We start from the raw sequence: 16,603 nt of genomic DNA, 5'->3' as shown, positions 1-16,603 counted from the left end.
AATCACGATACTACCATACCCGAGGCAAAAGCAAGAGCACGAGTTGGTCTAAGATAGGTTTACAGTGCATGTGTGTGAATGCACGAAGTGTGGTAAATAAGGTTGGTGAGCTGCAGGCGCAAATATATATGTGGGAATATGATGCTGTGGCGATAACGGAGACCTGGCTCAAAAAAGGGCAGGATTGGGTACTAAATATTCCTGGATATAAGGTGTTCAGGAAAGATAGGGAAGGAAAGAAAGGAGGTGGGGTGGCTGTATTAATTAAGGAGAATATGACAGTGCTGGAGAGAGAGGATGTCCTGGAGGGGTCAAGGACAGAATTTATTTGGTTAGAGTTGAGAAACAATAGAGGTGCCATTACACTACTAGGTGTATTCTATAGGCCGCCAACTAGTGGGAAGGATATAGAGGAGCAAATTTGCAGGGAAATAACAGAGAGGTGCAAGAACTATAGAGTAGTGATAATGGGGGACTTCAACTATCCTAATTTAGACTGGGATAGTAATAGTGTAAAGGGCAGAGAGGGGGAAGAATTTCTGAAGTGTGTTCAGGAGAACTTTCTTGATCAGTACGTTTCCGGCCCAATGAGGAAGGAGGCATTGCTGGACCTGGTTCTGGGGAATGAGGTGGGTCAAGTAGAGCAGGTGTCAGTAGGGGAACATTTAGGGACCAGTGATCACAGTATCATAAGGTTTAGACTAGCTATGGAAAAGGACAGGGAGCAATCTAGAGTAAAAATGCTTAATTGGAGGAAAGCCAATTTCAGTAGGTTGAGAATGGATCTGGCCCGGGTAAATTGGAATCAAAGATTGGCAGGCAAAACTGTAATCAAACAGTGGGCTGCCTTTAAAGAGGAGATGGTTTGGGTACAGTCGAGGTACATTCCCATGAGGGGGAAAGCTAGGGCAACCAAAGCCAGAGCTCCCTGGATGACAAAAGAGATAGAGAGTAAGATGAAGCAGAAAAAGGGGACGTATGACAGATGTCAGGTTGAGAATATAGGTGCGAACCAGGCTGCAGAAAGAAAGTTCAGAGGGGAAGTGAAAAGGGAAATAAGAGGGGCAAAGAGAGAGTATGAGAATAGATTGGCAGCTAACATAAAAGGAAGTCCAAAAGTCTTCTATAGGCATATAAATAGTAAACAGGTAGTAAGAGAAGGGGTGGGGCCAATTAGGGAGCAAAATGGAGACCTACGCATAGAGGCAGAGGGCATGGCTGAGGTACTAATTGAGTACTTTGCATCTGTCTTCACCAAGGAAGAAGATGCTGCCAAAGTCATAGTGAAAGAGGAGGTAGTTGAGATACTGGATGGGATAAAAATTCATAGAGGAGGTATTAGAAAGACTGGCTGTACTTAAAGTAGATAAGTCACCAAGACCGGATGGGATGTATCCTAGGATGCTGAGGGAAGTAAAGGTGGAAATTGCGGAGTTATTGGCCGTAATCTTCCAATCCTCCTTCAATTTCAATTTCAATTTTATTGGTCACATAACTAAATACAAGAAGTGTAATCTAGTCAGTGAAATGCTTTTTTCTTGACGAGCCGAGAGCACCAAGCAGCAAGAACACTTAGCTGCCTGGTACGCACGGAGCCCGCAAGGACGGCAGCCATCTTCATCGGCGCCATCACAAAAAAACACATACCGACATATACACGCATGCATACTTTAATAAATATAAATAAAGCAGACATAAAATAAATAAAAGACATAAAAAGACAGCACATAAAATGAACAAGCAATAATGTAAAAAAAGTAATTTCTACAGTAATTACATTGATATTTCTACCCAGGCTTCTAGAATAATCTCTGGTTACAGGGTGGCCGCACTGGGAGAGCATTGTGAGGAACTCACAACTTATAATTAAATAAATTTAATTAATTAATTAATTAATTAATTAATAAAATTAAATAAATAAAGTGCCCTCTCAGTCTTTCTCGATGTTTCCATCTTGGTCTCTCTCGATGTTTCCTCTCTCTCTCTCTCTTGATGTTTCCTCTGTCTTTCTCGATGTTTCCTCTCAGTTTTTCTCGATGTTTCCCCTCGATTTCTTCCACACACCTGACCTGCACATTACCCCTGGCTGTCCAACTTGGCGTCCTGGTAACCGGGTTCCGCTCCAGCTCTCATCCTTCAAACTGTCTCTCCAGCTCTCGACCTTCAAACTGTCTCTCCAGCTCTCGACCTTCAAACTGTCACTCCAGCTCACGACCTTCAAACTGTCACTCCAGCTCACGACCTTCAAACTGTCACTCCAGCTCTCGACCTTCAAACTGTCTCTCAAGCTCTCGACCTTCAAACTGTCACTCCAGCTCACGACCTTCAAACTGTCACTCCAGCTCTCGACCTTCAAACTGTCTCTCCAGCTCTTGACCTTCAAACTGTCTCTCCAGCTCTCGACCTTCAAACTGTCTCTCCAGCTCTCGACCTTCAAACTGTCTCTCCAGCTCTCGACCTTCAAACTGTCTCTCCAGCTCTCGACCTTCAAACTGTCTCTCCAGCTCTCGACCTTCAAACTGTCTCTCCAGCTCTCGACCTTCAAACTGTCTCTCCAGCTCTCGACCTTCAAACTGTCCTCTCTCCAGCTCTCGACCTTCAAACTGTCACTCCAGCTCTTGAACTTCAAACTGTCTCTCCAGCTCTCAACCTTCAAACTGTCTTTCCAGCTCTCGACCTTCAAACTGTCCTCTCTCCAGCTCTCGACCTTCAAACTGTATCCTTGGATACGGGGCTGGTGCCAGAGGACTGGAGAATTGCAAATTTTACACCCTTGTTCAAAAAAGAGTGTAAGGATAAACCCAGTAACTACAGGCTAGTCAGTTTAACCTTAGTAGTGTGGAAGCATTTAGAAACGATAATCCGGGACAAAATTAACAGTCACTTGGACAAGTATGGATTAATTAAGGAAAGCCAGCACGGATTTGTTAAAGGCAAATCGTTTTTAACTAACTTGATTTTTGATGAGGTAACAGAGAGGGTTGATGAGGGCAATGCGGTTGATGTACATGGACTTCCAAAAGGCGTTTGATAAAGTACCACATAATAGGCTTGCCAGCAAAGTTGAAGCCCATGGAATAAAAGGGACAGTGGCAGCATGGATCTGAAATTGGCTAAATGACAGGAAACAGAGAGTAGTGGTGAATGGTTGTTTTTCAGACTGAAGGAAGGTATACAGAGGTGTTCCCCAGGGGTCGGTACTAGGACCACTGCTTTTCTTGATATATATTAATGACTTAGACTTGGGTGTACAGGGCACAATTTCAAAATTTGCAGATGACAAAACTTGGAAGTATAGTGTACAGTGAGGAGGATAGTGATAAACTTCAAGAAGACATAGACAGGCTGGTGAAATGGGCGAAACACGTGGCAGATTAAATTTAACACAGAAAAGTGCGAAGTGATACATTATGGTAGGAAGAACGAGGAGAGGCAATATAAACTAACGGTACAATTCTAAAGGGGGTGCATGAACAGAGAGACCTGGGGTATATGTGCACAAATTGGTGAAGGTGGCAGGGCAGGTTGAGAAAGTGGTTAAAAAAGTATATGGGATCCTGGGCTTTATAAATGGAGGCATAGAATACAAAAGCAAGGAAGTTATGATGAACCTTTATAAAACACTGGTTCGGCCTCAACTGGAGTATTGTGTCCAATTCTGGGCACCGCACTTTAGGAAGGATGTGAAGGCCTGAGAGAGGGTGCAGAAACGATTTACAAGAATGGTTCCAGGGATGAGGCTCTTCATTTACGTGGATAGACTGGAGAAGCTGGGGTTGTTCTCCTTGGAGCAGAGACGGTTGAGAGGAGATTTGATAGAGGTGTTCAAAATCATGAGGGGTCTGGACAGAGAGAAACTGTTCCCATTGGCGGAATGTTCAAGAACCAGATGACACAGATTTAAGGTGATTGGCAGAACCAAAGGCAACATGAGGAAAAACTTTTTTACTCAGCGAGTGGTTAGGATCTGGAATGCACTGCCTGAAAGGGAGGTGGAGGCAGATTCAATTGTGGCTTTCAAAAGGGAATTGGATAAGTACCTAAAGGAAAAAAAATTGCAGGGCTACGGGGAAAGGGCGGGGGAGTGGGACTAGCTGAAGTACTCTTGTAGAGAGCCTGCACTGGTTCGACAGGCCGAATGGCCTCTTTCTGTGCTGTAATCATTCTATGATTTGGCCCCGGGGCACTTCAGTTGGCCTCAGCGCAGTTGGATTAGTGAAGGGAAAACCAGCAAGAAGTCTCCTGATGTCTATCCAGCGGCACATGCAGGCAGAGAACGTTTTGTGGACATTGGGTGAGGACAGAATTAGGCTTGCTTGTGATGCTATACATGGTCGAACAGCTCATCAACACTCACAATTCAGGCAACTGGCACCCATGAAATTGTACATTAGCAAGCAGTAAGGAAAAGAGAGATTAAGTCACGAGAAGAGGGGAAAAATATAAACGTTATACAATGTTATAGCCAGCAGCCTTATTTACATGAACGTATCAAAGCTCCCATTTTATCACACTGTGCTGAATGGCCCATAATATAACTGCAATTTACAGTATCCTGTTTACATGGCTGACATCATTTGTCACTTTTTGCAGTTGAATCAGCTTGTGTGACGTCTCATTTATCTGACATGCAGGATTGAGACAACTTAATCTGACATGTCAGATAAACAAGGCATCCGGTACGTACACAGATCTTGGGAATTTGTCGAGATATTCCAGCCAAATAATTTGACGTTGAGAATAATTAGTTGACAGCTTCTAAATCTACATGTCTTTTTAAGGTGATTTTATTTTTGGTCAAAGCATTTTTTGAATAAGTTTCATCCCCTAAAGTTGCACAGTTTTCAGGCGATGTTGTTTGGATTTTTGGCTTGATAGAGCCAGCCTAATCAAGAAAAGCCAAAAGCTTGGATTTAGACCAACTGAATTCCATAGTCAATCTCCAAACAATCAGTCCTTTGATCTTTTACCATGACACACAGTGCAAATACATTTTTATCAACGTCTAAACTGCAAGTCTGTAGCAGTGCTGAATTCACTCAACTAACCACCTGCGAATAGGCGTAGAGTGCCGATTTAAACTTTCTGATCTATTTAATTGGTTCACATTGTACAATAGCTTGCCATGACTGGGCTCGTTTTTCTGCCCATTAATTATGAATGGGTGGAAAATCTAGCGTTTCTACTCGATGGACATTGTGATAGAATTTTGGGACGTAGATTGAGAGCAGCCCCACTGTTACTGAGATAAGGGTAACTGGCAATCAGAATCTGTGTACTGCAGAGAGTGATGATCAGATATTTCCTGGAACACAATGCTTCCTGTGCTGTTAGGACAGCAACCAGTCAGATCTGACAATAGAGGTGTGAGTGAAGATGCAAGTCTTGGTTATCAACATTTTGTGGAATGTTGCCTTGGGTGATTAAGTGGGGTAGAGACAAGATAAGGCAGACTGTACATGTTCAGCAGAAGTGCTGCATTTTCATTGTTTTGTTTCCAAGCCAGCCGTCAGAGCAATCAGTCCAATTTGAGTACCAACTGTGAGGAATTTGCTTGTTCAGTAACAGCAATGCTTGTAAGCCAGTGCTTGTGTAATGTAACATTGGCAGGTTAGCACTCTTTGTGCTGAGCTCCCAGATTTTTCCCTAATGCAATGGAGTGAAAAGTACTTCACCATGAAACCCAGAACAGTCCAGTGGACTTTTAAAATGATTTTCCCCCTTTCCCTTTTGGTCTTCCTGCGCAACACAGTGCTCCAGTCTTAGCCTTGTTCTACTCTGGGTTGACTATTAAGAGAGGCACAAGGGTGGTCGTCAGTAACTTACTCACATCTTGCTTCCTTTCCCATTACTTCTCCATCATGCTTTAAAAAAATTCCATAGGCTTCAATCTGCGGAGTGGCAGGAGTTGAAAGTTTGCGATGTCTGTTTTGGTTTCTCATTTTTTTTCTACAGAAGAGCTGTAAGTTTTGCTATTTATCATTTATGCTGTCCCTGAAATGCAGTTTTCTACTTGGGCCAAAATCCAACCCGATAGCAGCAGACTGTACTTCTACACCACAGTCGTGTGAAGATATTAAAATTGCTGGCTGAAGAGAAGACATATTTTCTCTCCTCAGCACAAACGCAAGAGTTTTCACATCAGGTTTATTCAGCCACTTGTCACATCATTTACAACTAATCTGGCCATTGTCAAGGCAGTCAAATAATCTACATGTTGGTCGACTAAAATCTAAATGGTGTGACAACCAATTTGCTTCAGTAAGTCATTTACCAACGCACCCAAGTAATTGGACCAATGATAGCGGTAAGCCAGAGTGACTGGTTCAAGAAATTGCAGTGATTTTGCCAATCCAGATATCGCATATCAGCATGATTTAGCAAGTGTGATATGAAACGACAAGCCTGTCGCTTTATTGGCTTTAACTCATAGCGAGAAGGCTACGCCTTTAATCCTTGAACATGTTTGCCAGTGATCTGAAACAATGGTCCAGCACTACAGCAGTACGCGTTGTTGCTAGAGAAAAAACAGTTTAACCGGTTTAAGAAGAAAACGTCAATCTGTGGCATGGGTTTAAGAATTGTAGTACTGCGGTACATATCGCAGTGCAATTAGACTGGTTTGACTCCTTGTTAGTAAATCAATACCAGCCAAATCTTTACTAGTGTGACAATCTTTGCACAGATGGAGGCCAAAACCATGTTGGTATTATTTCATACATTGAGCAGGCCAGCTGGCTAATAACACACAAAAGTGTCCTTCCAAGCACCACCTACTGAGGCTGCACATGTGGACCCCACCTGCAGAGTACCGTTTAGCCTTTACATTATCTAACAACAGTTAGTATGGTAACAATTTGTGCATTTAATTCCTTATATGAACATATTTTTTATCACCCTCTTGGACCAACATGCGGTGGAAGGCTGCTTTTCATGCTTTTCTAATGTGCTGTGTACTGCTGATACCTCCAAGCATGTTCTGTGCTATTGTCATTCAATATAATTTCTTCAAGTCTGATGCCAAATGTGCTTTTGGAATCTGTCACAGTTTTATAGGTATAATCTAACTAATGGAAAACATATGTCTGTACAGAGTCAATTGTCTTATTAGTGGAAGTATAGAATGTCAGAAAGGCTGTGGTAATAACTTGGCCTGCCCTGTCACAATTATTTAAATACCCTGATAATTTATAATTGGGGGAATTTCCTCTGGTTAGAACTTTAAAAAAAAGTAACTCCAGCACGCAGATTCTTATGAGACATAAAAATGGCTACTACAAATTGGCTTTATGATCTGAGAATTGGTCTGTTATTGGTAATTTATGGAGTTCCCAGGGTTCAAACAATTGTTGTGGTTCAAACAATTTCTCTGAACCTTATGTAATATCTGACTGAAGAACGTTGAATGATCTCAGGATTTGCTAGTGTAATCAAGATAATGAGCTTTAAAGCCCCTTCAAACTGGGAATAATATGGGACATGGCAAAACAGAAAGTGTACAGAACTTGGAATGTCACCGTGTAGCATTTACAGGTGCTGTGCTATGTTAACAAAATAATCACAGAATCACAGAAACCCCACAGTGCAGATAGAGGCCATTTCGGCCCATCGAGCCTGCACCGACACATGTCCCACCCGATCCCCGTAACCCCTACACCAACACATATCCCACCCTATCCCCGTAACCCCACGCATTCAATCCCCCTAACACTAAGGGTCAATCCATCATAGCCAATCAACCTAACCCGCACATCTTTGGACTGTGGGAGGAAACCGGAGCACCCGGAGGAAACCCACGCAAACACGGGGAGAATGTGCAAACTCCACACAGACAGTCACCCGAGATTTCAAATACTCATGATACCATGGCAAACTAATAGTCCATGTACTCATAATTGGGAAGCTATGTTACCCGAGTTTTAATGACAGCAATGCTTACCCATGCTCCTTGATGTTGTGAAAACCCTTCTACGTTAAAGGTTTTCAAACTGTAGGCCCCCATGAGAGTATCCCAGGGGTTCTGTGAAGTCATCGGATTACTGTCCGTCTAATGTAGGATTTCTCTGTATTTTTATATTTGTAGACTTGCTAGCCTGTTATTTCTATAGTTGCATACTTATAAACATTTTCTGAAGTGATAACTCAATCGTTGGGTAGCTGACATTGTCTTTTGGAAGATGGAATAGGGGGTCCCTGGGACTGTGTCTATATTTGCAGGTGACCCTCCACAATGGAAAGATTGAAAAACAGCGACGACGTATGTTCAAATGTAACTTTTTACATGGCATCCGTCGACATTTGATGCAGTCGGTGTTTTCAGAGCAGTGTCTGCTTGTCCATATTTTCTTCTGAAAATCAGTGGCAATCTGCCTCCCCCCCTCCTCCCTTTCCCACAGCCCCACTCGTGGCTGGCTTCTCTTCCTCGTCTCCTCAACCATCTCCAAATTCTTCCCCCCACCTCCCCAAGTGCTCCTCCAGGCTGCTGCCTCCTGCTGTAGCTCTAGGGGAATGAATGTCGCTGCACACTGTGACTGGGAATTCCCACCCACAGTGCGCATTGACAATCAGTTCTCTGGAGCAGCGTGGTGGGGTGGGGGAAAATACCAGTGTGAACTTGTGGAGGGGAATGGTGTGCCAGCACAGCATCAGCTGTGGGGTTGCGGGGAGGGGGGGTGGGGGGCGGGGAATAATGATGCCAATGAACTGTGGAGGGGACAGATGAGTGCCAACATAACAACAGAAAATGCTGGAAAAACTCAGCAGGTCAGGCAACATCCGTGGAGAGAAATTTGAGTTGACGTTTCGGGTCGAACCCTTCTTCAAAACTGGAAAGAAAAGAAAATAGATCGAAGGCAGGGCTGCGATCGGACAAAAGAAGTGAGAGAAACAAAAGAAGTAAAAGAGACAATAAAAGGTATTCGAAGCTAGACGAGATGGTAATAGGCTGAGATTAGGTGTAAAGTGTACTGGCAGGGCAAGAGATAGCTGCCAGGTGTGAGAGAGAAACAAAAGGAAAGGGGGGTGGGGGGGGGGGAAAGGAGTGGAAAAATTACAAGAAAAAATGTAATAGGGGCCGAGGTTATGATCTGAAATTGTTGAACTCGATATTGAGCCCGGAAGGCTGCAGAGTGCCTAATCGGAAGATGAGGTGCTGTTCCAACATAAACTGGGGGTAAAGTGTAGAATGTCAGCTTGAATTGAGAGGTAAATAAAAGCAATGAAATACGAACAATTTATCAGATTGAGCAACAGAGAGTATTAATACAAATCCACAATTTTTCCCACTTCTGTTATGCAATGATGCAATGTTGGGAACACCTGCAGCTAGGTTATGGCAAGCCCCATTGCATGTTCAGTGTAACTGCATGTTATAGGCCAAGGTTCTTTGAGTTGTCAGTTTTTTTTGAAGTCGTTGGTCAGCTTTGCTAGTTTTCCAGTTTGGCAGCTTTCTGAGAAAGGGAAGCTCAGAAGTGGCTCGTTTCCCACTGTACATCTGACGAGGTCGTTGAGGGGCTCGTGTTCCAGGGCTGCCTGTTACCTGAGCTCAGTTGCTACGTGGTGCTAGCAGGCTTGGGAACCTAGGGATTGGGTTTTCTCTCGCGTGGAAGGGAAGGCTGCCTCAGAATATGCGAGCAGTCGTTCTTCACTGAGGTGTTATCCCATCGCCCCAGGGACCACAGCCTAGAAATTCAGTAAGGCGCTGCCAGCTTTGTGGCCAGTTACCGCCCAAAGAGGGCTTCTGCGCCAATAGAGGAGGTTGCGCTGATATTGAGCTCAGCGGTAATGGCGGCGGTAGCCGGTAGCGCTGCGCCGGCACCGATGACGTCATCGGTGTGCGCAGTGCCCCGTTTCCGCCCCGATGCCGGCCCGACGCCCATATTCAGTTGCCGCCGCCTCCTCCGTGGCGGCCGCTACTAACATCCGGAGACCAGGGCCTTACTGCAGCCTTAGTGGGGCGCATAAAAGTGGAGGTGCGGCCGGCCGCTTTTTCGGTGGCCGCGTGCCCGCACCTCCTTCCCCGGCCTCCTCCACCCCCCCCCCCGCGGCATTGCCGGCTGCTTTCCGCGAGCCCAGCACTTCTCCGTGGTGCCGGGCTCATTTGCCGGCACAATCCAGTGGCGATCTCCCCGTTGCAGGCACCTCCACCTTAAGAGAAGGAGGAGGCCTGCAGTACCGCAGCCTGCTGCACCGCATCGGGTGTCGCAGCGGCACCTAGAGCGCTGAAATTCAGTTTCAGCGCCCCAAGCGGGGGCGGGCACACCCTGGAATAGCGCCCGGTTCCGACTTGGGGCGCAAAAACTGAATATCTGACGGTCGCAACTGGCTCGCCCAGCGCTAACTTTTGGGCGCTAGCCAGCTGGCGGGGCCATAGTGAATTTCTAGGCTCGTGTGTTGTACTGTAAGTCAAGTTCAAAAACATATGCAGAGTCCTAAGAGCTCATCAGTGCTAAGCGAGGAACCGTTAGCTGTTACAAGGTTGTATTAACCATGTAAGAGATGTAGGAAAATGTTAAACCATTATTAAAGTAGCTTGCAGATTTCCTCCCTGCTTTGATGTGGCGATATGTGGATTCTATGGCCCCAAATGCTCAAATGTTACATGCTGACAGTTCCTGATTTCAACTTTATGAAGCTGAGCAGCTGCACTAGAGGATGGAAAGATGCAGTTGTATTCAACGTATGCAGCCCTGCTTACCTCTTAGTAGCCAGGACGGAGTGGGCTGAGGCAAGAAAGAGGCTTGACCATTAACCCATGCTGTTGTGTAGTGCAAGAGGACATGAAGCTGGAGAGAAAAAGATCCAGCAATGAGCATCCGGAAAGATTTTAGTACTTGCTACCAGTCCTTAAGAAATTAAGTTACTCAGATGAGGAATGATGAGGACAATTTTGAACCATCTATTGCATTCTTGTAACAGTGACTGGTGAATATTAATAATAAGATCATTTAGTTTATTGGATTGCTCCTGATGTAATTACAGTGAATATCTTTGAGCTGGTTCTTGTGGCTCTAGTCCAGTGCTCACTTACTGGAGTTACCTGGGTTACTGTGATGGGTTTGTTCCCCCGCTGAGAATTCTGGGTAAGCAGTGTCGATATGCAGTGGCTGTTTCTGTGTGAAGCCTGTCCTTTATAAGTACGGGTAATGTGTTGAAAGCAATGACTTTGCCACTGGGGTTTAGTTCCCTTTTGAAAAAGGCAGAGTTGTGTTTGTTTTAGTACGACGTCTTAGGCAAGAATAAATCCCCAGTGAACCACTTTTCTCTGTGTGCATAGCTATGCAGAAAGGCAAGGAAAAGGCGCCCGTCACAGTCGCTTCAAACATGACCAAGAAAATACCATCAGTAAGGAGCGTAGCTAGAAGGAATTACAGAAGTCAATAACTCTCGTGCCACTTCATTATTATTGCAATGCCTGTGTTACCCTCAGTTCTGGCAAAAGAAATGAAAATTCTTGAAAGCTAAAAGGTGAATGAAGTTCTAAACTCGTTGGATTAGAGCCCGCTCATAGCAAGGCCTGGATCTGCAGGTCCAATTTGTACTGCCGTTCTCTCTTTCCACTCATTGCACATGTGACTTTATTGCTCTGTTGACATTGTCCTGCCAGTTCAGAACTTGCATGCAATCCAAAGCATGCACATTAACTTGGTAGCTACTAGCAGCTGAGTTCACGCCAACAGCTAGAAATATATATAATTATAAATATATAAACATAAGAATAGGAGTAGGCCATTCAGCCCCTCGAGCTTGTTCCATCATTCAATTAGATCACGGCTAATCTGTACCTCAACTCCATTTCTTCCATATACAGGAAACTCTTTTTTGACCGGCGTGGTACCGGTTGATCAAAAAGTCCGGATTACAGAGAGGTATACTTACTAAGGTACGAGAGCCCCGTACACGGCCACAGATCCAGGCGTCCCTGTTGCATGGCAACAGGTGCAGGAACCCCAGTTACACGGCCACAGATCCAGGCATCCCTGTTGCATGGCAATAGGTGCAGGAACCCCGGTTACACGGCCACAGATCCAGGAACCCCGGTTACACGGCCACAGATCCAGGAACCCCGGTTACACGGCCACAGGTGCAGGAACCCCAGTTACACGGCCACAGATCCAGGCGTCCCCGTTGCATGGCAACAGGTGCAGGAACCCCGGTTACACGGCCACAGATCCAGGAACCCCGGTTACACGGCCACAGATCCAGGAACCCCGGTTACACGGCCACAGATCCAGGAACCCCGGTTACACAGCCACAGATCCAGTGTGCCGGTAAAAAGAGAGTTTCCTGTACCTTGATACCCTTACCTAACAAAAATCTATTGATCTTGGTCTTGGAAATTTCAATTGACCCAGCATCCACTGCCATTTGTGGGAGTGAGTTCCAGATTTCCATTGTGTGGAAAAAGTGCTTCCTGATTTCATTCCAAACTAGTTTAGCTCTAATTTGAAGATTATGCCCTCTTGTTCTGGATTCCTCCACCAGAGGAAATAGTTTCTCTGTAGCTACCCTATTGAATCCCCTTTATCGTTTTAAACATCTCGGTTAGATCACCCCTCAACCTACTAAACTCAAGGGACTACCAGCCTAGTTTGTGCAGCCTGTCCTCAAAATTGAACCCTTTAAGCCCCGGTATCATTCTGGTGAACCTGCGCTGCGCCCCCTCTGCTGCTGCTCCCAGCAACCACACTGTTTAACCCTTTACGGCAAATACGTACAAATGGCTAAGAAATGCCAACATACATTTTGTATTAATTTCACTGAGATGAATTTCCAATCCACCCTTCACTTGACACTATTACAAACCTGGTAACAACAGATGGAAAGCTTGAATCCTAATTAACTGATCCTAACTAATGACCTGATGGTAGAGATTAGCCTGATCGGGAAAACTTGGATCGCGGAAATAGAAAAACTGAAGAGTACCAAAGCTTTCAGATTCTGAATCGGACTTTTTTTTGGCTTTCCAAATATGTGCTCAGCTTCCTTCATGTTTTTGTAACTTTTCTGGGATGGTTTCAGATTTATAGTGCCATGAATACAGGCGATCAATGTTGTTGCAATTACAGTATATATACCACCCAGGGTGTGCCATCAAACCTGAGCAACTGTATTGAATCTGGATTTTAAAATTACTCTGCTGCCGGTGTCTGATTCTCAAATTTAACTTACCACCATCTGGTCAGGTTTGTTGCTGCTTTGCTGGGCTGCTATCTATGGAACATCTCAGTTTGAGGTGGGGGGGGGGGGGAAGGAAAGAGAGAGAAACAACTGACTGTGTCCTGCCATCTGCCCATGGGGCAGCATTGCCTGTGATGTTAGAGATATATCTAAGGCCTTGTACTCCCCACCCACTCTGCTGATAGGCCGTGTAAAGACAAGAGGTTGGAAATAAAATGGGGGGGGGGGCGGGTGGTTTGCGGGTTGAGATAAACAGAAATAAAAAACTGAAGAGTATCAAAGCTTTGAGATTCTGAATTGGAGTTAACTGGGGTGTAAAATGAAAACCCCCCAAAAAATAAACAAATGCAGGAAGACCGGAAGGCATTGCAAAAGGAAAATCAAACTGCAAATCAAAATAATAATTGAAAAAAACATATTCAGCGTGTCTGGTTTCTAAGTGTGTGTTTTTTTTTTAGGCTGGCTCACATGATTTTTCAAGGGGTTGGAATAAATTGTGATTAGTTAAAAGCTTCAGCATAGTCCAGAGCGAGTGCTGTGAGGAGTTTACAGTGGTGTGAAGGTGACTGTATCCGTGTTAGGGAAGCCTGGACCTTTCCTCAGAGCTCAGGACAAAAGCCTTTTCTTTCCATTTGTGTTCAAAGAGACATTTGTCTCGAGATGTTGCAGCTGTGGGCAGGGGGGCTGCTTGGTCGAAGACATCCCTTGTAGTTGTACTGACGGAGGCTGCGAACTAGACCCTGAACACTGAGTGTCTGCTTGTTGTGTTTTTTTTTAATTACTCTTTTTTTTCTTCCTCTGCTACCATGTACCATGTGTGATTCTTATTAATGTATTAATGTGAAGAATGTGGAAACAACATTTTCCAGGCAAGGAAAACTTCCTGTTTCTTTTCTCTTTGTTTAATAATTGTGCACCATCTTTTCAAACTGTAAACGTTTGGTTTATACTAGTGGATTAATCCTTCCGTTTGAGCGTGTATGAGTGCGTGTGTTTGACGAGAGTCACTAGTCTGTTTATGCGCACTTCATATGCTACAGTTTAACACATTTAAACCATCTAAGCTCTGTTGTGGTGCATGCAATGGAGATTAATGAGAATTAGAGAAATGGCTTCCCTTTTGTTTTTCTGCTAGATCGTACCGGCAACATTGCAGTCACACAAAGGCTGCTATTTAGCAAGGAGTAATCTCTAATTTACTTGGCAGGGGTGGCATTGGAATAGGATATGACTGGGTGGCAAAGAGCAGGAGACGTGAGCAAGGACAAGCAGTCTTTGTGCATCAGCAGTAAAACAAAGACACTTTATACAGTGCGCTCCATGCAACAAGCTGTTCAGCTTTTCAATTGAGGGGGAGGTGGAGTCCTCTACTGTAGAAAGTGGAAGCTCAGAGCCCTCCACTGAATAAACTACAGCCTGGCTCCCCAAAAAAAACTGAAATTAAGAACTAAATTTGCAACTAAAGATGTACAATTGAAGGGAAAGTGGTCCTTGAATCAAATTACCGAGTTGTGTGTTGTATTCCAGAAATCCCAACATATAACCTTCCTTAACAAACTTCTCAACATTTTTGGAGCAGTTTGTCTATAACTGATTTTTTTTTAAACATAGTCTAAAAATGGGCCTGAAATGTTACAGGCAGTCAATGCAGAATTAGTATTGTCCCCTTCGATTCACGCTTCTCAAAACAAACACATCAGAATGTGTAACAAGGACAGGCTGATTTTAAAAGCAGTTGCTGAGGCTTGGTTTTTGTAGAGGCTCGAGCCCAGCTCTAAGGGCACACTTGATGTGTTTATTAGTGACACTGAAGCTGCTTCCTTCCCGTCTCTCCCTTCACTGCATCTCATTCCTCAGCTGAGTGTAGACGCATGGCCTGTCCCAGGTATCTGCCTATGTTTGTCTGTAAACTCCCCAAATTGCCACTTCTTTCCTGGCAGTAGTGTTGGATACAATCTTGCGTATTAACTAGTGCATCGAGGTGCTGTATCATACGGCTCCGCGTAACTGAAATTTATTTGGATGAAGTGATATTTGACCCTTAACCTGCTGAATAATTAGGAGTATCATGCAGTCGGGACGATAAAAATAGTGGCTTGCATTAAAAGATTAAAATTATTCGCAAAATGAATCTGGCTGCATAATAGCGAGGCGCCAGAGATGCTTGGCACCTCATTCTATTTAATACAGTGCAAACAAGTTTTGGGACGTCCTGCCCAGTCTGTCGGTGCATTCTCTTTTGAGAGGATAGGGAAAAAAATATGTTTGCTTAACTGAAAACAAAGTACCCTACTGTCATGTCTATTATGGATTGGCATCTGTGAGGGCACAGTCCACTGGCTGGACTTTCTGGTTGATGGAGCCTCTGCAGAAGGTAAAAGAGTAATGCTCTGAAATGAAAAGGAGTTGAAAAAGTAGAGCTTAGTTTTTAATCATGTTCTTTATCTTTATAATTAAAGTGTGTACTATAGCGAGAAAAGTGTGCCTTTCTGGTTTGCAAGACAAATTCCTGTACATCAAACACAGGAGCCAGATTGGATAACCATTGATTTTGAAACCATTTTTAATGATAGTGTAATCCTTACAGAGGAACTTTTCCACGAAGACTGGTCCTTTAAAACAGACTTTCCATATGCCAGTGGTCAGAAATGATAGTGTGTTCAGTTCAATATAAACCTTCACGTTGAGGAATTTGTGCAGTTTCAAGTATCCTTGACTTTTTTCACTGGCCCAATAAAGCATTCATCATGCATTCAGTGTGGACAACACCCCTTCCTCCTCCCTCCCACTCCCGATCCTGAATAGCATTAACCTCGATCTCTGTTTATACTGTGTTAATAAAATGTTACACTGCCTGGGGGCCTGTAAAAGAACTGTACAAACAACAGGGGCATTTAACAGAAATATTTTCAGAATTAAAAAGTGACTTTTAAGAGTTAACTGAAATTATATCTGTTGTTAGAGTTTGTGAATAGGCTCAGGGAAAGGTCAAGGATTTTGCTAGCCTGCCCTTTACAAAATGGCAGAATCCCAGCACATTCAGAGGTAGTGTCAATATAGTGATTAAGAAGCATAGACAAGTATGCAGTGTCTCTGGAAATAACTTTATGGTTAGTTAACCTTTCACCTTCAGTTGGAGAAGTTCTTATCCTTAAAAACAACTTTGGGAATGTTTTGGGGGCAGAAATAACATTTGAGATTAATATAATTGATTTTCACTGATCTAAATAATCTGTGATATTGACATGGCACAAATGCTATATTTACTATATTAATAATGCCTTCATGTGTTGTATTTTCATTGCCAATCTTGATTGCAGCTGCTACAGTCATTCATAAGTTAAAATGGTGTTTAGCATGATGAAGAAAAATGACATGTGCAGTGGCAGGTTTTTAAATAATTAGTGTAGATGCAGTGTGACTG

The 16,603-nt window shown here is 43.9% G+C and overlaps 1 protein-coding gene across 12 annotated transcripts in view; it reads left to right on the top strand.

The window, feature by feature from the left end:
• Positions 1-16,603, top strand: part of LOC147113489 (C-terminal-binding protein 2) — a 308,574-nt gene that overhangs the window by 217,233 nt on the left and 74,738 nt on the right. Inside the window, exon 1 of one of the 12 annotated variants that reach the window (XM_085994645.1) lies at positions 13,709-14,048. The exons of 10 other annotated variants lie outside the window; for them this stretch is intronic. In XM_085994645.1, coding sequence (XP_085850771.1) covers positions 14,027-14,048 — 22 coding nt within the window. In that variant the 5' untranslated portion in view covers positions 13,709-14,026. Of the gene's footprint in view, positions 1-13,708; positions 14,049-15,529; positions 15,554-16,603 lie in introns of those variants that run through there. One more of the 12 variants, XM_085994646.1, reaches the window with a different exon arrangement.

This window comes from Somniosus microcephalus, chromosome 8 (assembly GCF_052327205.1).
Source record: "Somniosus microcephalus isolate GS21.2 chromosome 8, FLI_Smic_1.0, whole genome shotgun sequence".
NCBI lineage: Eukaryota > Metazoa > Chordata > Chondrichthyes > Squaliformes > Somniosidae > Somniosus > Somniosus microcephalus.
Note: the sequence above shows the minus strand (reverse complement) of the source record. Positions and strands in the feature narration are given on the sequence as shown.